At 42.2% G+C, this 18,270-nt stretch overlaps 7 protein-coding genes across 7 annotated transcripts; 3 read left to right on the forward strand and 4 right to left on the reverse strand.

Moving 5' to 3' along the window:
* Window positions 1-373: 373 nt before the first annotated feature.
* LOC117791570 (acylpyruvase FAHD1, mitochondrial) lies at window positions 374-1,707 on the forward strand. The gene is made up of 4 exons (XM_034631357.1): window positions 374-510; window positions 651-756; window positions 813-909; window positions 1,137-1,707. Coding segments are annotated over exons 1-4 (693 nt in total). The 5' UTR covers window positions 374-509; the 3' UTR covers window positions 1,626-1,707.
* LOC117791572 lies at window positions 1,694-2,532 on the reverse strand. The gene is made up of 4 exons (XM_034631359.1): window positions 2,419-2,532; window positions 2,220-2,357; window positions 2,009-2,165; window positions 1,694-1,948 (listed from the first exon to the last, which is right to left on the reverse strand). Exons 1-4 carry the CDS (start codon window positions 2,530-2,532, stop codon window positions 1,761-1,763), a joined length of 597 nt encoding a protein of 198 aa, XP_034487250.1. The 3' UTR covers window positions 1,694-1,760.
* A 273-nt stretch (window positions 2,533-2,805) lies between these two features.
* LOC117791562 (little elongation complex subunit 2) lies at window positions 2,806-4,884 on the forward strand. The gene has a single exon (XM_034631349.1). It carries the CDS (start codon window positions 2,824-2,826, stop codon window positions 4,819-4,821), a length of 1,998 nt encoding a protein of 665 aa, XP_034487240.1. The 5' UTR covers window positions 2,806-2,823; the 3' UTR covers window positions 4,822-4,884.
* Window positions 4,846-5,921, reverse strand: LOC117791569 (SRR1-like protein). The gene is made up of 2 exons (XM_034631355.1): window positions 5,701-5,921; window positions 4,846-5,633 (listed from the first exon to the last, which is right to left on the reverse strand). Exons 1-2 carry the CDS (start codon window positions 5,841-5,843, stop codon window positions 4,928-4,930), a joined length of 849 nt encoding a protein of 282 aa, XP_034487246.1. The 5' UTR covers window positions 5,844-5,921; the 3' UTR covers window positions 4,846-4,927.
* A 111-nt stretch (window positions 5,922-6,032) lies between these two features.
* On the forward strand, window positions 6,033-7,846 carry LOC117791563 (coiled-coil domain-containing protein 174). Its single transcript, XM_034631350.1, has one exon. The coding sequence runs from the start codon at window positions 6,055-6,057 to the stop codon at window positions 7,804-7,806; it is 1,752 nt and encodes a 583-aa protein (XP_034487241.1). The 5' UTR covers window positions 6,033-6,054; the 3' UTR covers window positions 7,807-7,846.
* On the reverse strand, window positions 7,833-10,551 carry LOC117791567. The gene is made up of 5 exons (XM_034631353.1): window positions 10,255-10,551; window positions 10,001-10,179; window positions 9,417-9,550; window positions 8,714-9,359; window positions 7,833-8,655 (listed from the first exon to the last, which is right to left on the reverse strand). The coding sequence occupies exons 1-5, from the start codon at window positions 10,399-10,401 to the stop codon at window positions 8,427-8,429; spliced, it is 1,335 nt and encodes a 444-aa protein (XP_034487244.1). The 5' UTR covers window positions 10,402-10,551; the 3' UTR covers window positions 7,833-8,426.
* Window positions 10,552-10,782: 231 nt separating this feature from the next.
* LOC117791561 (hexosaminidase D) lies at window positions 10,783-13,635 on the reverse strand. The gene is made up of 3 exons (XM_034631348.1): window positions 13,577-13,635; window positions 12,671-13,408; window positions 10,783-12,451 (listed from the first exon to the last, which is right to left on the reverse strand). Exons 1-3 carry the CDS (start codon window positions 13,604-13,606, stop codon window positions 11,060-11,062), a joined length of 2,160 nt encoding a protein of 719 aa, XP_034487239.1. The 5' UTR covers window positions 13,607-13,635; the 3' UTR covers window positions 10,783-11,059.
* Between the last annotated feature and the right edge of the window lie 4,635 nt (window positions 13,636-18,270).

An 18,270-nucleotide genomic window follows, 5' to 3' on the forward strand; every position in this document is an offset into this window, starting at 1 on the left:
CTAAATTTTGATTTAGAAATTTAAAAAGCTTGTATTAGAATTTGATCGAGTTTTTTTATTTTTATTTTATTCGTATAGTTGGCAGCACTTAAATCCAAGAAAAGATCAATTCCCCGTTTTCAGATCAAACTGCAGCTACCGATAGTTTGAACCATCTAAATTTGATATTGTGGGCAGACTTGTACAGTTTTATCAAAAATATTAATAGCAAAACTTAGCTGAATGTATATTTAAAATTACGAGATTTCCAGCTAATCGCAATTTTGAAACTTTTTAAGCAATCGAATCCTGGAAATAGCCGGATCTGGCTATAAAATAGCTAAGTTGGCAACAGTGATTAAGTCCGAAAGCCAAGGCTGCCAACCCCACTATTATAGCAAGTTGGCAGCACTTTTTTTAACAGCCGATCAGTTTTTTTTATTCTGTTATTTAATTTCTATTGATAAGGTTTGGGCAGGGGGGCACGGCACCAGATAACCTTCGTGCTCAATAAACTCAAAGTTGACGCAAGTGAGTGTCTATTAACATCGTTATAATTAATTTTTTAGCATTTGCTTTCATTCAGTTGAACGCAGTGAATGTAATTTTCAATCGTATGAAAAAGTATTTTTAAAACAACTTTAAATTAATTGTATTACTAACACTTTCAGTGGTGCGCCTATTTTCAACTTTACTTATGGCCTGCCAACGCAACCAGGATGCGGCCAATTTCGTACACAATGGCAAGAAGATTGTTGGAGTAGCGTTGAATTACATGTAATTGAAATTGATAGAATTGGTAATTCGTAATTCAACTTGTATGCCCCACTCAGGTGCGCTGTCAAAGCCAGGAAAGTCCCTGTACCGACAGTTCCACTCGTCTTCCTAAAGCCCACAACTTCATATATACGCGAAGGTTGTCCAATTGTCGTAAGTTCCTCTCATTCTTGTTATACTCTTGCAGAAATTTGTGTCTTTGTAGTTGTGTGTATTTGTAACAGAGATATCTCAATCAATCTAATTGATTAAGTGCTGTCTTTAACAACTTGATCAGATTTGGTCATTGAACTACGTAATTAATATTACATCATGAATATCTGCAAGTTTATCAAGTCAGAAAATTTTAAAATTCCTTTCTAATTGATTATTTGTTTCAGATACCCAAAGTTTTTACCAAGGTTGCCTATGAAGTTGAGCTGGGCGTTGTCATCGGATCGCGCTGCAAGAACGTATCCAAAGAGCACGCCATGGAATACGTTGCCGGCTATTGTTTGGCTCTCGACTTGACCGCCCAATGTAATTTGACTGCAGCACGTGCCACCGGTGGCCCCTGGACATTGGGCAAAGGATTTGACACTGCCACGCCAGTTTCGTCTTTTATACCCTTTGATGCCATCGACAATCCTCATGCTCTGCCATTGTGGCTTAAAGTTAATGGCGAGCTGAAACAAAGCGGATGCACAGCAGATTTGGTGTTCAAAGTACCTGACATTATTTCCTATGTGTCAAAGCATATGACATTGGAGGAAAATGACTTGATACTTACTGGAACCCCACATGGATCAGACGTATTCAAATCTGGCGATGTGATCGAGTGCGGACTGGCAGACTTGTCCACCATAAAGTTCAATGTGTGTGACGAATAAATTCGGCATTAGGACTGACAAATAAATTGTTTGTTATTAAATCTATAGCAGTTAAATGCACCATTAAATTTGCTGATCTCTATCTGATACACTTTAATTAATGATTTATCATTTAATTTCATAATGATTTATCATTTAATTTCTGGTATTATCGCAGGCCACCAAGAATTTCTTCATTGCTAGACAGTCATCGGTATTCTTCCATTTAGAGGCCGGACAATTTTGATAAACTTGTTCCATTGTGCAGGCCAGCAAGGTAGCAGGATAATAATCGCACTGATCCTTTGAGTGCAACCATTCAAACTGTTGAGCACGTCGCTGAGCTAATCAAGTATTACATTTTGTTTAGATTACTTGTAGATATATAGGAAATTTTATCATACCGGACTCCATACACGTCTTCAGACCCTTGATCATAAGCTGTGCCACAACGGGGTCTCGATTATAACGCTGTTCCAAGCTCTTTTGGATAACTGGTAGATTAATAGTTCCATTTGATAGCATGTAACCATTCTGTTTGAACACACACTCTGCAATGCACTTTAAAAACTCAATTGTAAGATTGTTATTGCTCACTTCTAAATGACAACTTACTGCATGTAAAGCCACCTTATCTGCCTTTAAATTTCGCGAATCTCCATTATTGGTTGTTGTTTTATTCTGACTTAGCAAGGATTTGCGACAGGACTTGCTGATTCTATCATCTCTCGGTATATTGCAACAGGAACCCATCTAATTATAAAATAATAATAATAATCTATATTTATTTCTTATACTACATTTAGATACTTACAAATTTAGGTTGTTTAGCCTTATCGCAGCTCGTGGTATTATCAAAGGACTTAGTTTTAGCTGCGAACGCTGGCAGCACAAAAAGAAATATCAGTAAAATGTAGTTTAAATACATGTTGCTTTATAGAAGGTTCCCTTCAATATGCTTTGGTCTCAGTAAGTTTTGAGTTAATAGCGATTGTGATGAGTTAAATGTTGCATAAAAATGTAATTTAATATTAGGAAATGGCGGCCATTTTATGGATAATAGGGCGGGAGAAATCATATTTAGATTAACGAATATATTCCACTCCTCTCTGTCAGTTAACAGAGAGCTCCACCGTCAGTTACTGTTCTCTGTTATTAACATATTTGTTTTCACACGCTGCTATTGCCAGCTGTTATCACAACATGTAAACAACGGAAAATGGAATCGCGGATTTTATATGAAGGAAGCTCAATATTTCGAAATCAGCCATCGTATAGGGAATTTAACAAATCTTTCGAGAATGCTAACGATACTCTCTTCGCCTTTCTGAACGAGGTGGACTCCGAGACCTTAAAGGAAGAGCAGCAGGCGCCGTCGCAAGTCTTCACATCCTACAACTGCAGTTTTGCACGAAAAGACCCGCGCACTCTGGAGGTTGTGGGGCTCTCAGTTTATGATCATACTACCGAGCAACTGTCATATGGCTTTCCCAACACCCAGGAGCGCTACTCCGTGCTAAGTCGCGCCCAACAAGCCGCCTGTGTTCGTGTATTGCTTGCCTGGCAGCAAAAGTCTAGCGTAAGCGAGGATGACTTCTTGGTGTGGCGTGCCACGAACAACAAACGATGCAACGAGCAACAGTTGGTCCAAAAACACATCTACAACTACGCCAAGGTGCAGCAGGAACGGCTCTATGCACCAATGAAGCCACTGGTGCTGCTTTACAGCAAATGGTTCAGGCTTAGAATGGAGCATCTTCTGCAGGCGCTGCCAAGTGTCAGCTATATAACTCATTCTGGGCTTCCGCAGCTGCCACAATGCAAGGGTCTCAATGTGGAGACTGCCAGCATGGAAGACATTGAGCTGCTTTACCGTGCGGGGCAAGTGCGTCTCTGGCCAGAGGTGTCCCTTAAGCAGCAAGAGTTAAGTTCCTTACGTGTGCGCTTGGAGCGTTATGTCTGCACCGATGTAGCTGCGGAACATGTTGCACAGAGTACTCGTATTGCCGCTGAGCTGGAGAATCAGCTGTATGAAGCGGATGAGGATGTGTTTGTACTGCCACTAGATGCAATGCTCATGTTACTAACGTCAGGCACCTACATTGATTTGCCCTCTGAGATGTTATTGAAAATACGAGATATTCCGGATAGCGACCACAAATCCATTGAATTCCAGCAACCATTTCCAGCACACAACTGCGGCTGGCACACAAACAGTCGCGTCCTGACTGAGGCATATGCAGCATATGCACCAACCCAGTGGCTGCAGTTGAATCCGGATGCAACCGCCAAGCTAATCGACGCTGTGCCGATCGTCGAAACCGATGCCAAGATGCAGCAGCTTGTTTATAAAGTACACCACATCGATGAGAATGTTCAGGCTGTTAAGCAGCTCAAATCGAATTGTGCGTTGATCAGTTGGCGTCTACGTACCGAGGTGGATCAGGGCTTGCAGATCTACAGTACGCTTTCGATGGCGGCTGTACGAGATACCTCGGCCAAGCAGCCTCTAGGCTGTCACCTGATCAAGCTAGAAAATAAGCCCGACTGTGGTTGTGAAATCATGACCAAGTATGAGCTGCTCTCTGCCTGGCTGCAGCTGAAACTTCTCCAAGCAGACGTGGGTCATTGTAGTCGGATTTCTTTGCGGGATTTTGCGCCGCTGCTGGAAGAGCAGCTAACACTGGCAGCACTGGAGGAGCAGCTGCACGAATACTATCACATTAGCATGCCGCAGCAGCTGTGCCAGATGCATGAGTTCCTTAAACTGTTGCGAGGCATGTCCGCTGGAGAGTATCTACTACGCTATACGACCAAGTACAAGGACAAGTTTTTGCTGTGCCGTCCCACGCTGGAACCGACACCTCAGAGCTTCAAGCTGCAGGATTTGTTGGCGGGCACATCACCGAGTAATGTCAACTTTCTCACACAGAGCAACAGTTACCTGCCCATCTCGCCCAAGCTGTGTAGCCGCCTGCACGAGGAACTGCAGCTGCTGCCATGCGCTTTTCCAGCTAAGGCACAGGGCGTAAGCCGTCCAAATAAAAAGGTAAAAGTCGATAAGGAACCAGTTCTGGTGCAGCGGACGCGCACGCGCCAAAACGCTAAGCCAAAGAATAGAAAGCGCAAAAGATCCTCGACACGACAACGTAAGAGAGCGGCGATCCAGGCACAAAAAGAGGAGGACAAGGATTTGGACAAGATAATGTGTCTGTAACAATACAATAACTGCTTATATTTATATTAAATGAATTCAACTCTGTTGGTTATTATTTATTAAGACTTGTGTGGTATTCTTCTTATTGCCTCGCTGATTGTTGTCACTATGATCCAATGCTCAAAGCAGCCATTTCTGCCTCCGATATTAACTCCGTTCGTAGCTCATCTTCGTGCACTTTTAATGGCAGACATCGTGTCCAGAATGCTGTATCATCTACAGCTGGAAGCTTGTCCCTGGGGAAAGTGTGCAATGACAAATCATTGAACACATTGTGCTGCTCGTAGTCATCCTCTAAAGCAATCTCGGTGCAGTGCGTCACTATTCGTGTAATATGATCATCAGAGTTTTTGCTTTTGCTTAGCGTTCTGTTCAGTGTTAACATCTCAAAGCTATTCGAGATTAGCAAGACATTTGGTAAGCTTTCGCTAACCCAATTGCACCACAGTAAGTTATGCATTAGTGCATACGGACAGTGGGGCAAATAATATAGTGTGGGCACTGTAGCTTCATGTCTGCCCGCACAGTCTTCGGTCATGACAGTGCCCTTAAGACGTTGGATTAGCTCCTTCTCGGTATCCCGAAACACTGGATCGTAATAGAGCGCCTCTTTAATATTGTGTTGCCGTTGAGTGCTCATTATAAATGCCGCCTGATGCAGCGCCTGGTGGGTGCGGGTAAATGGTCCCAATCCTAGGCAGACAATGCGTTCCAGAGGTCGCTTAAGCACATCCAGCTGCTGTTGCAGCGTTTCCATTGATAAGATAAAGTAATCGCTTTGGCTCATTTCAGCACACAGTCGCTCCATGCGCCTACAAGAAACATATTCAAAGGGAACAACTAGTTTATCAGCAAAGACAGTTAAACAGATGTACTTACGATTCAAAGTTATCCACATTCACATCTGGACAATCGTTTAAATAGTCGGTCTCGGATTTGTGACGGTTCCGACGACTCAGGCATTTGCGAGCCATCCATTTCTTGCGTGTAACCACCTGAAATTCATCTCCAGCGCCAGACATGCCATATATTTCGTTTGTAAATAAACTTTTTGATATTATTTTCCTCTTGGTTTCTTCACCTTCTCATTCGCGTTATCGTGGCTATCGATATTCGAAGAGAAAGCATCGAGTACTTTTGCTAAAGCATATCAGACGCACTCGATGCTTGTCTGAAGTTGAAACAGCTGATTATGTTTTTCTTCATCTTCCATTTTATATTTGTGTTTTGAATATGAACGATCCAAACAAAGCGATAAGCGTCAATTTGTCATCTCTGCTTAGTTTAAAAGCTGAATTACAGAGGAAACAACATGAGGTTAAACTGGCCAAAGCCACCAAAACGTCTGCCCATGAGTTCAAGCCCAACAAAGTCGCTAGCGAGCGGGAAAAGGAAAAGTCGAGACCAAGCAGTAGTAAGAACAGCAATTACACGGAGATAAGTCGCAGCGATGATGTTAAGGTGTATGAAGCGGAGGACTATGCGCAGTTGGATAAATCCCGACGTGTCCTGGAGGCAAAGAGTAAGTTCTATGATCGTATGAGCCGCACCGGAGGCAGCCTCAATTCCGATGACAATTGCTTGGTAATGTTTAATCGCAAGCGACAGGAGCAACAGTTCGACCAAGAGCAGGAACCACAAATCTCTGCTCAACGTGAACGACTGATTAGCAGCAGCAGTAGCTCTAGTGACAGCACTGTTGACGCTGGCAATGACGATGACGAAGTGGAGTACGTCGATTGCTTGGGAAGAACCCGAAAATGTTTGCGGAAGGAGCTCGAGGAGGCGAAGCGACGTGACAAGCAGCTGGCAGACAGCATGCCGGAGAGATTGGATCAGAGCAAAGCCAATTGGATGATAGACACGAAAGGGAATACCGGCAGCAACCACAACAGCGACGAGGATGAGCCCATTTATGGACCACGAGCCACAGAAAGTGTGTTCAGTGAAGCTCTTTCCACGATGACAAAGCATGATGAGCAGCGCATTAACTGGGAGCGCAAGGAGCTGGAGAATTTCGATAAACCAGATGTACATTATCAGGATGTCTTCTTCGACGAGGCTCGAACCCACGGCGTGGGCTACTATGCCTTCTCCACGGACGAGGCCGAGCGCAAGCAGCAACAACGTGAATTAGAGCAATCGAGGAAGGCAACGCAGGCGGAGCAAAAAAGACGCGATGAGCTGCGGGCTCAGCGTGATAGAATCGTTGCAGATCGTGTACTGGCAGCCAAAAATCGGATACGAGCTAGAAACGGACTTCCGCCCATCACTAAAGAAGATTATGAACGAGAGCAGCAGCTCAAGGCGGCTGAGGCTACGGCCGAAAGCGCGGCAAGGCAACGCGAACAAAATGAAAAGGATGAGAAGCTGGCGGCGCAAAAGGCGGCCGAGGATGCAGAACGCGAAGAGCTACGCAAGGAGCACATACGCGACTGGGACAGGGACAAAAGCGGTGTGCCCAAGAAACACGATGACGGGGAGCAGGCACCCGAGGAATGGCAGTACAAGGCTGAAAGACTACCCATGTCCCAGGAGCAATGGAACGAGCAGCAGCGTGCAGTGCGTGCACCTGAATTTGCACCCATGCCGGAAGTGATGCTGAAACGAACCAATTTCAGTAGTTCGACACCGTCATCGTCCATGTGGCAAAACAAAGAGTTTAACAGCTTTCATTCGACCAAACGAGAAAAACAATTCCAACGCCGCAACTATACAAAAGCCACCGACGATCTGCAACACGAGGATGGTGAAGAAAACGAGGAATCCGCAACAAGCTCAGAGCATTCTCGACGTTATGGAGCTGCTATACCGCCACCTGATTCTTTGGATTCTTCTTATAGCGGATCTTCAATCCCCAAGCGGCCAAAAACACAGGATGAACTGGAGCGCTCCATCTCGGCGGGACTGAAATTTCTGCGCGATAACTGTGACAAGGGAGTGCTGGGAAATAAGGGTACCTGGACAGCCAAGGCGGATTATTAATGAGCACAAAGAATAAAATAAATCGATTGTCGTTCGTATGTAATTTATTGCTTTTGTGTAAAAACAATAGTTTAGAAAAAACACGTCTACACCCCGACAAGTTAACTATTGTCTGGGTTCAAATATACCTAAATTAATAATACAATTTACATTTGAAATTTTCATTGCATTCCGGAAAGTTGTTACGTTGGCTGCTTGAGAAACGTAACGGTAAATAGTCTACATAATGTTAAATAGTTAATAGATTTCCCTTTTTCTTTGCTATACTAACCTAAATTTCTGGGCAATAAACGTTACACATGAAACTAAATTAAAGTTACTTTTGAAAATATTTCCTACAAATTGAGCATAATTAAAAATTATATAAATTACATTGGCAGAAGCCAGAGCTGTAAGAAATTTAGCAATCAATTAAAGACTTGATTGAAATCACAAATCATTACTTAATGCTTTAACTTTTAAGAAAATCTTTAGATTCAGTGGTTTTTATATCAAAATTTCAAATATTATTTTTTTGATTGAATTAAGACTTCAATAATCATAAAGTGATTGTAATCAAATTAACTGCAATATTTTACAGCTCTGGCAGAAGCAATCTAAACAGTTTTCATGTATGTCCTTTAAAGCATTTCTCCGTCGACCATGTCAATGACAATTTCCGACATCTTCTGTCTGCACAAATCGTTGGGCGGAAAATTTAAAGCGGGCGCTCCTATGTCCTCATTGTGCTCATCATTGCGATTCAAATACATATCGGGTGCATCCTCCGAGGAACATGTGCTAATGGGTATAATGTCCATTGCTAGACCAAGAGCAAATCGTCCATAAGTTTTCAGTTCCAGAGCAAAACTATAAAAATTAATTAATTTAATTTGCTGTCTGATCTTTGTTTCTAGTCGCAACTTACAGTTGCTGAAACTTCTCCAGCGTATTGCAATTCTCAGGCAAGACAGTGCAGAGTATTTCCAGCCATTTGTACAGTTCCTCCGTGTAGATCTTGAGCAATGTTTCCAGTTGAGAGTCGCGCATTTGCTTGGTGGTGCAACAGTACAATAGATTGGCAATGTCCAAGGCAATGGAACTATAGCGTACCAGCTGAAAATCTATCAGCGCTACTTCGAGCACCTGTTGTCGATCCTCCGGATCGTAACGGTATAGAAAATTATTGACCCAACAATCGCCATGACAAATGGCAGACAATGGCGACTCGGCGCTGGCCAGCTGCACCATCTGGGCGAAGAACGAGGAGCTCTCTGCAAAGCTGCGCAAGGCCTGCATATACTTTGAATCCGCGGGCAGAACATCAGAGACCATTTTAATGGCATTCTTCGTGAGACGCTCATAGTAGTTCTTGTACCAGCTGGTATTTGCTGTGCAGAAGATGCCTTCGCTGATGAGGCTGCACATTTTGGTAAACTCCAAAGGATGCTCAAATTTATAGGCCAAACTGAGCGCATGGAACTGCGCCACCTGTAGCAGAACCGACTGCGTCTCCTCCATGCTGAGACCCTTGTGACGGTCCGACATTTCAAATCCCCGTACACGCAGATCCTCTATAAAACAATATACTTGTATAATGCTTTGACCTGATGATGTATGCACATAGTTACCCATAATTAGCAGGTCATGCCTTGCCGTAAAACATTTGGGTATGGAATTGAACACCGCTGCCCCAATTCCCGTTTTGCTAGCCTGAAACTTGTTCAGCTCTGGCATAATCTTGGTATAGAACTCCACCTCATTCCTGTAAAATAATAATAGAAAATATTCAGAAAGGTTATCATGGGTGTCTCGGAAAGCGAAACCAGTCGAAAATCTCCCAAAACTCCATACAACCCAAAATCTCCCAAAACTCCATACATTTTTGGGAGATTTTTGTGGCACCCCTGTATATTCGGAATTACATTTTTGACTGATCGCTCGAATGATATACATATATATGATATATAATTATAGGTCTTTTTGATTAAATTTGTTCAAAATGAAACAATAAAGTTGTTTATACTAAAGAATAATTTGTGCTCAATCTGTGGCAATAAATAAAAATATGCAAAATAATTATATTTTTTTCAAATAAAGTACCCGTTACTAAAAAGAATTAACCACAGGCTTGTTTAATTTTAATTTGTCAATCTGTATAATTTATGGATTTTGTCACTTCGTGACAAATCAAGCGTGTAATGGGGGAACTCACCGAAATAGCCTATCGCTCTTGTATGCTTCCCTTTGGACAACGCTCTCTGGCAACACCTTGCAAATGACGCTCTGCTCCCATTTGTGCTTGCTGCCATCTAAATTGTGACGTTGCCCGCTTAAATTGATCCGATACAGTGCTGCCGTATAGTTATCTCCCCGGTCAGAGCCTTGCGCTAACTAATTAAGGATATGATAGAACGTACACGTTGACGTTAAATTTGAATTTGCACTAGAAAGTTGAAATGCACACACCTCGAAAGCCTCTATTTGCACTTCAGGCTCGACACGCTTGAATATCTCCTGAAATATGTCCAACGTCAGAATTGGTTTATTTTCACAAGCCGTTCCCGTGCCTGTCGTTGTGGTTGCTGCTGTTTTCGGCGTTTCTGTAATGCCCATTTTTTGCCTGGCGTTTATTATTTGAAATTTTCAGTTTTGCAGACGCCAAAGAAGAAAGTAAAAGCTACACTTTTATAAATAGTAATTTTTAGCTCAATAAATATTATTGTTAACTTTTGTTTCCCTATTGCGCTTTAAGCAATTAAAAAACACCTTGTCACATTTGTTTTTTAGCGTTAGATCATCGATTTTGCGCGAACACATGTTTTACCCGCTTTGCCACTTCTCGTCCTTTGCGAAAATACGCATGACATTGCCAAAATACCAAAAAACCTTATTATCCTTTGTGCTTTAAAGAGTTGGCAGCACTGTCAAAAAAGCTTTACCAGCACTGCTTTTGGGAATGGCGGGCAAGTTTAAATTTAAAAATGCGTTTGATAGTATTTTTATCGTATGCGTATTTATTTTGGTAAATGGTTGTTATTAGTAGAATTCTGAATGCATGAGTGTACGATTAGTTGAGCTTATAAAGTGATAGCTAGAAAAGAATGAACATTTGATGTTTTTCACTACAAGTTACAATCGAGAAATGCCGCTGCGCTGTTAACATTTGAATTAATCGTTATTATCAATTTTGGCCTAGGGCGGCGTTTCAAACGCCTTTTCTACAATATATGTATGTTTATTCCTTAACTCTTAACAATCAATAAAAAGTAATTCAGTGCAGATGCTGAGGCTGATGCTCATGTTGTTGCTCCAATGTGATCAGTCCCATGTCCTGGCGCATCTCCAAGGATAGGGGCAATGGTCGCTGGGGCCAAGTGCGTCTTTGGAGCAACGTTTGTCCACTGGACAGCTGTTGGTGCAACGCATTAATGCTGGGATAAATATGCTGTTCCACAAACTCAGCCACCGTATGCTCATCATATACTTCCCACAACAGCTGCTGGGACTCGCGTGCCATGACACGTAGCTCCTCGATCAGCATTGGAGTGCGTACTGTCAACTCATGGACTCGCAGAGGCGAACTAAAGTTGTGCCTCACATTATAGTCCGACAACCAAGCACTGTGATCCCGCGTCTGCTGCAGATAGGCACCCACTTCAACCAGTTTGTCGTACAAGCGCAGTGCGTACTTGAAGACCAGATGACCCGGATAGCTGCACACGGCAAAAAGTTGACTGTGATGAGCATTTGGATGTAATTCCAGCCAGGGATGGCCGGAACGCCGGCTATCCGGCTGGAAGACGCAACGCAGCACACGCAACAATTCGTTGTCCCGTGGATTGGTGCTAAAGTAACCTTTGGATACTGTGGACAGAGACGTCATTAAGCTGGGCATGCCCACGGGCAGCAGCTCACAGAGCACAGCAAAGTGATCATAGCGCTGCCAACCAGTCAACGCCAGTCCCCTCAAGCCTTTGGCAAACCTGCCTCCCTCTTTCGCAATCACCGCCAGCCAACGTATGTTGTTCTCCAGATGCTGCTGCAGCGGCGGCACCAACAGACTCTCCCCAAATGCGCCCTTATAAGCGGATGCAGCCCAGGCGCTGGGAAATACCTTTGAGTAGGTGTCCCACAGCTGTGGCTGAATAAAGTGATAGATATCGTTGGCATACACCCAAACCATGGGCTCCACATAGCTGCCAATCTGCGAGTTCTGCAGTTCACTCAATGTCATGTCACGCAGCATATCATCCCAGATCACCACGTGCAGCTGCGGCCAACGGCGACGCACAAAGTGTGCCAGACTGATCACATGGGTTAGAAGGATTTCGCTGCGCAGTCGCTGGCGACAGAGGGAGCATTCGCCCATGCGCTGCACTTCGTCACATCCGATGTGCAAGTGGGTAAACTTAATGGGCAGCTCTGGCGTCGAGGGCGTGGCATTGGCCGAGGGTCGCATATGCAGCTCAATCACCTGGGTCAGCATCTGTTCCAGCAGTGCCATGCTCTGCGGGCGACTGGGACAAATGGACTGCGGACTCTCCGGCAGCTCACGCAGCTGCTCAAATTCAAAAAGCTTCAATGCGTACTCCAAATGACCAAATGTTTGCACCAATGGCATAACACTCAATCCATGCTCAACCCATGCCGACTCTAGAAAATCCTTTAGAATGACATATAAATTATATAGTGCAAAATTAGTGAATTTGAAATATTCAAATTGCCAAATTCCATGAAGAACGTTAAATATTTATCGATAATGAGCAGTGTTGAGCAATTACTTTAAATATGTATTCAAATTTGCAACATTAATCGATAATCGACTGTTAATATTATGCATCGATAAATATTTTCAAAAATAAAGAATACAATTTTTGTTTACCTTCAATTCGCTTTCCTTGTAGGCGTTGTGTGCGGCAAGTGGCTGCAGTGCGCCGCTATATGGAAACATGTCCTCATACTCGATAAGCAGTCCTGTGGCACCCAGAGCTCGCAGCACGGGCAGCAGTTGCTTGAGGAAACTCAATTTTGGAGGCGCACCCTTGAGATCCAAGTGCACCAGACGCTCGGCTGGTGCACGTGGTCCATCTGGACCAATGCCCGCCACAGTGGGTACGCCCATGCGTTGCAGCTCGTGCTCATACTGGGTCTGACGCTCCGCCGAGCTGAGCATGCGATCATCCTCAGCATTGGCGTTTAATTCCTCCATGCCTGCGTTGCGCTGTCGTTGCTGCTGCTCAAGGATTTTTAGGCGCTCCTGCTCGAAAAGAAAACTCTCGGCCAGCGGTAGTGGCGCCTTCTTAGCTTGCGTGGGACGCACAAAGCGTACGTTGCCCAATAGACGCTGTGCTGGCGGCGGCGGTGATCGATCGGCGTTATCCTTTTGCCGTTCAGCGCGCAGGACACGATTTGCTTGGGCAATCAGCTTCTGGATGATGTGAACGTGCTGATAATTGGCCTCACTGGACTGTCTGTCAGCCTGTTGTGTGAGCGCTGGCAGTGCTTTTGTTGTATCGATAAGTATGGCCCATGTCCAGAGTCCAAGCAAAACGAGGCCAGAGGCCAGCAACAGAAATGAAAGTTTGCGGCGCCAAATAAATATCAGCAAATTTGAGTGCATCTGCAAGGAGAGCAAAAAGGAAAGGAGAGAGAGAGAGAGAGAGAGAGGTGAAGAAACGTTAGAGTGGGCAACTTATGAGCCAAGAACAACAGCAAGAGAAGTTCTTTGCTTTTTATAAATATTTGAGGAACCAACAAGTAGCCCCTGGAGTTGTGCTATAAAATTTACCACAGCAGCTGCGTTACTCATACGCCACATTGCGGACAGTAGTGGAGGCTCATTGAGGTTAAGAGTTGCTGTCGTTGTTGTTGTCGGTTTGTTTTGTATGCCATGAGTGTGCACACATACACATATGTGTAAGAGTGGGCGCACGTTCGTGTGTGTGTGTGAAGGTAGGTGTTTGCTTTTGCTGCTACCCTTCAATGCATTCGCTATTCGCTTAAATAGGCAAAACTGGCTGCTCATTTAAATCAGACTTACACATATATACTTGTTATGTATATGTGTACAAATGTAAGTGTTCAAGTGAAAATGGAACATTATGCAGCTGTCTAGCGGAAATTGAATTGAGTTTTTCACAACTCAAAGTTCACATTAAGGCAAAAGCGACTTCATGCAATTGCATTTCGAACTCTTTGTGCCCCATACACAGACAACTCAAGTGCTATTCTAGTAAGTGTTTGCCGAGTATCATCAAGGACGAAGGCTGTTTGCATTTCATTGTCTCATGCTTGACTTTTATTTAAACAGCTTAAACGTGGAATGTAATTGAATTGAGTGTGGTATTCGCAATGTATATATGCCGATTAATTTTTAGTAACGGAACGGAAGACCCATAACTAAAATAAATACCTTTTAAAGAATCGACCAACTTCAAACTTTCATAGTTTTGTCAAAACTTGACCGATTGTTAGTCAGAAAGTCGATTTAAACATGGTTTGGCCTCTACATTCATTCTGCATTCAAATTTATTTAGTTTTGTAAATAAAATTTCACCCTGGATCTGGGCTTTTGAGTTTAATACCAAAAGGTACCCCCAGTGGAATTTTGAACATTTTAAATCTTAAGTTTTCAATTTTAATTGACTTTTAAAGCGTTATTAATATAAAGCAACACTTTAAAATTAATTTTGAGAGGTTTCATTTTTTATGTAAGAAATCATGCCCAATTGGATATAAAAATTTACTTGTAATGTTGCTAGGGGTACAGTCGTACCAAATTCAAACTTTCACAACTTTGACAAAAGTGAAAAGTGAAAGATTTGTAATTGTAAAACTCAATTTGGGAAAAATTTATACATTTTTGTACTGAAAAAAAGCCATCGAAATTGCCACATGCAACTTGTTGATTGAAACATTACTTGAATACCTTTTAACATGTCCATCAGCGATCATCAAGAGCATACCATTGATGTAGACACCATGCACAGGCTGAACGGTTTACAATTTGGGGATAACAAGCTGCATTTTGCCAACAACGAGCAAAATCCAATTGTTGACCCAGTTGGCTGGCGCTTCAATGCCACATGCTACAGCCCTAAATGCATCTGTACATGTACATGTGTGTGTGTGAATGTGACTTATCGTTGGATTGTGCCAAAAATTTGACTCTAGGAAAACATTGGTAAGCTTCGAGCTCAAACTCAAGCCACTTTCACAAGAGCCATACACTAATTTTTAAAGTGTGCTCATGGCTTTGTCTGTTTGTGGGTTGTGCTGCCTCTCGCTTTCCTCACTCTCTCCCTATCACTCACACTCTATGTAAATATAGCTCGGCAAACAAAGCACGACAAATAACACAAAAGTCGGACTAGCCTGCAGGGGGTGGCAACCTAATGTGGTCCCTGATAGGGCGACACTCTGTCTGCTCACCCAGGATTGTCATTCATGTCGATGCTCTGACATTTGATGCTTTTATGTGGCTTTTTGTTTTGTAGTCGTTGTAGATCCGGACAGCATGGACATGAACATGGACATGGACAACGTGCTAATTGGACACGCAGTGCAGCTTCAACGATTTGCACAGCAGTTAATAAAATGAAATTTAATTGCTTCGCCAGCCGCAGGACCAAATTGCAGTTGGGGCTCTGGGCATGTTCACTTTTCTGACATCTACTCGTTGCAATTTATGCAGCGCATTTTCTGAACTGAAATTCAAAGTAATGAAGACCTTTGCCAGCAGTCTGCTAGCTGTGAGCTGTCACGCCCCCAGCTGGTAACCGCCCACATCGAACAACACAATTTGGCAGCTTGCCAGAGGCAAGGGCAACCAGCACAACAAGAAAAGGGCAATTTAATCGAGCTGAACGACTAATAAATACCTCAACCGATTTTAAAATAATTTAAGTCTTTGTCTAGTAAAAATATAAAGAAATACGTGTAGGTATATGAATGTAAGTTTATCATTTTGACACTCAGTAGGTAATTTCAATCAGTAATCGCTCATTTAATTAGTATCTGCTGATGATATTATTATATCAAAGCTTTTTATTTATAAAGACTACACAGATTAACAAAATGTGTTGTTCTCGATGCATTAAATAGACTAACATTTTTAGTTCTGTGATAAAAATATTAATTTTAAGGCTATTCCCGCTTGTGTTTTTTAAATTTTTCTATAAAAGTTATCACATTACCAAATAAAAATGTAAGATAATATTCCTGACTTTATGCCCCATTAACTGCTAAAAACTAGTTTAACCGTTTAACGACATATGTATTACAAGCTTGGTATACCCTACCAAATCACTTAAGTGCAGGCAAGCGGAACCAAACCTGAAACATTTTCAAAAATCCTCAAAGCGGCTTTTCTTGTTATTGTTGATGTTGCTGTTGTTGCTGTTGTTGCTGTTGTTGCTGTCCGATTTAAAATGCACTCTAGGTTGCTATTTATGATTTTGTTGTTTATTGCTGTTAGTTGTTGTTGTAGAGGCTTTTATTACATTCCCTGCAGTTTTCTTAAAGTACAACAATTTTTTTGGCGCCCAACGTAGGGCAGCTGCATTAAACTTACTTAACGAGGGTTAAAGGCAAAGCTCGCTTGAAGGCTCGTGGAGTGCACAAGCATGCAAAATATTTTCCTAGTGCCTCTACAGACTGCATGGCTGGCTGAGAAGCATTTCCCTCCCTTTCTCTTGATGCTCTTTTACTTATCCCTGTGCCTTATCGTGCGCTCAAGAATCATAATCGGCAATTAGGCAATTTAACGGCTTATTAACGTCCATTAGCGTAAAGAGTTTTATTGGGAATAAAATAAAGTTACTTACAAGCTAGGAAAAAAGAATGAAAGCTCGAGTACATAATCCCTTTTAAATATTACTGGTTTAAGTTGCAGTAGAATGTGTATGGAAAACTGGGAGAACAACCAATGGGTGTGAAAGTGAAAAAAAGTGTTTGCTGGTTATTGAGTCGAGTCGTGTGGCTGGATATGCACTTGGGTTGTAGGTAAATCAACTAGGGAAAGAGAAAGAGTGAGAGAAAGAATTCAAAGTGGATTTCATGCTTCAAATAAATCAATAAGAAAGCTCATGCTCAATAGCTAATAAATCCTGAATACACCATGGAGTAAGGGTGAACTTACGTGGGTAAAGAAACATTGAAATATTAAATGCAGAAAAGGAAAATCAACTACAACAGCTACGAGTACCTTATGCAAATCTTATAATTCACTTCACTTTTTCACAGTTAAAGTTTGCTCCTATTTAAAGAGACTTGAGTTCCCGAACTGCACATCATTTATGTATCGTTAAAATCATAAATTATTTTGCATTGAATTTATTATCCCTTGGCTTAATCTTCAAGTGACACTCGCCCCCAAATTGCAGCTGAAGCCCTAAAAGCAATTGACCCAATTCGCTAGTGCCATTGCTCATAGTAAATTCAAAATATGTATATAAATGAATTTATATTTTTTCTTTTCCAATTTCCTAGAAATTGGCAACAAAATGTCGGCAAATACAACGAGTTTCCCCTTTCGCCAGCTTACCCCCATAAATTGCAATTGGAAAACTTTTCACATCAACTTGCAAATTATTCGACGATTGCAGCGCAAAATGGCCGACGGAAGTGAAAATTTCCGCCCTGGGCCCTGAACTGATCAACTAAGTAAGTTCTCTATAAACTAGAAAATCTGAATCTGTCACGTGCTGAAAGTTTTCTGGTCCGCATTGCATTAGTTGGCCAAAAGTGTCGCACATTATAACAACGTACTTTAGTTGCCTACTTCATAAAAGCATTAAGCTGACCAAAACTTTAGACAGACACATACAAAAAGAAAGTGAGAGAGCATAATTTAGAGCGATGCAGAAATCTCAGCGCCCTTAATTATGCAACACTTAGTTTGTCAGCGCGCAAAAATAGCAGCTGCACAAATGCTACGCTAAAATCCGCAGCAAGGACATATTAATATCCTGTACATATCTGTTGCAAAGGGAGTATCTATAATAAATAAGTGCAACTGAATCTAACGGTAAAATATTTAAAAAGAATATTTCTTAGATAATCAAAGATAGCAAATAAGTAACGATAACGCTCTTAATTTTATTTAACTTGAAAATTATATATATTTTTAAAATTGTTTAAAATGAAGGATTCATTATACAACTTAACTACCTGTTTAATATTTAACCTGGATATAGATTAAGTATACCTTAGAAGGGAAAATAAAGTTTGGTTTTTAATCAAAGTTTTACAGCAATTGCAGGGTAGCCAACAGTTCAGCACTCTCCAATTGCAGCAATCGTTTTGTTGCCTCGCTCTGTGTGTGCCACGACAGATTCAGCCTGTCAGCCTGTCAGACTGTCGGGCGGCCTTTCTGGGCTGTCTGGGACACATAAAACGTCGCACGACGCTCGTGTTTATAATTTGAAATGAGTTTTTCCTGCATTTTAGCGCAGCCGACAGACATTTTTAGACACTTTGTTT

The sequence above is a fragment of the Drosophila innubila genome (genome assembly GCF_004354385.1).
Source record: "Drosophila innubila isolate TH190305 chromosome 3R unlocalized genomic scaffold, UK_Dinn_1.0 2_E_3R, whole genome shotgun sequence".
In the NCBI taxonomy this organism is placed as follows: domain Eukaryota; kingdom Metazoa; phylum Arthropoda; class Insecta; order Diptera; family Drosophilidae; genus Drosophila; species Drosophila innubila.

Bases quoted from the DNA above. Each gene is read 5' to 3' on its own strand.
- LOC117791563 (XM_034631350.1), top strand. From the start codon at position 6,055: ATGAACGATCCAAACAAAGCGATAAGCGTCAATTTGTCATCTCTGCTT.
- LOC117791569 (XM_034631355.1), bottom strand. From the start codon at position 5,843: ATGTCTGGCGCTGGAGATGAATTTCAGGTGGTTACACGCAAGAAATGG. The intron at 5,634-5,700 runs GTAAGTACATCT...TGTTTCTTGTAG, and splicing joins AATGTGGATAACTTTGAATC to GCGCATGGAGCGACTGTGTG.
- LOC117791570 (XM_034631357.1), top strand. The intron at 757-812 runs GTAATTGAAATT...TGCCCCACTCAG, and splicing joins GGAGTAGCGTTGAATTACAT to GTGCGCTGTCAAAGCCAGGA. The intron at 910-1,136 runs GTAAGTTCCTCT...TATTTGTTTCAG, and splicing joins GCGAAGGTTGTCCAATTGTC to ATACCCAAAGTTTTTACCAA.
- LOC117791562 (XM_034631349.1), top strand. From the start codon at position 2,824: ATGGAATCGCGGATTTTATATGAAGGAAGCTCAATATTTCGAAATCAG.
- LOC117791572 (XM_034631359.1), bottom strand. From the start codon at position 2,532: ATGTATTTAAACTACATTTTACTGATATTTCTTTTTGTGCTGCCAGCG. The intron at 2,358-2,418 runs GTAAGTATCTAA...TTTTATAATTAG, and splicing joins AGGCTAAACAACCTAAATTT to ATGGGTTCCTGTTGCAATAT. The intron at 2,166-2,219 runs GTAAGTTGTCAT...GAGTTTTTAAAG, and splicing joins ATAAGGTGGCTTTACATGCA to TGCATTGCAGAGTGTGTGTT.
- LOC117791567 (XM_034631353.1), bottom strand. From the start codon at position 10,401: ATGGGCATTACAGAAACGCCGAAAACAGCAGCAACCACAACGACAGGC. The intron at 9,551-10,000 runs GTGAGTTCCCCC...ATTATTTTACAG, and splicing joins AAGAGCGATAGGCTATTTCG to GAATGAGGTGGAGTTCTATA. The intron at 8,656-8,713 runs GTAAGTTGCGAC...TAATTTTTATAG, and splicing joins CTGGAGAAGTTTCAGCAACT to TTTTGCTCTGGAACTGAAAA.
- LOC117791561 (XM_034631348.1), bottom strand. From the start codon at position 13,606: ATGTGGCGTATGAGTAACGCAGCTGCTGTG. The intron at 13,409-13,576 runs GTAAATTTTATA...CTCTCCTTGCAG, and splicing joins TGAGTAACGCAGCTGCTGTG to ATGCACTCAAATTTGCTGAT. The intron at 12,452-12,670 runs GTAAACAAAAAT...GTCATTCTAAAG, and splicing joins ACAAGGAAAGCGAATTGAAG to GATTTTCTAGAGTCGGCATG.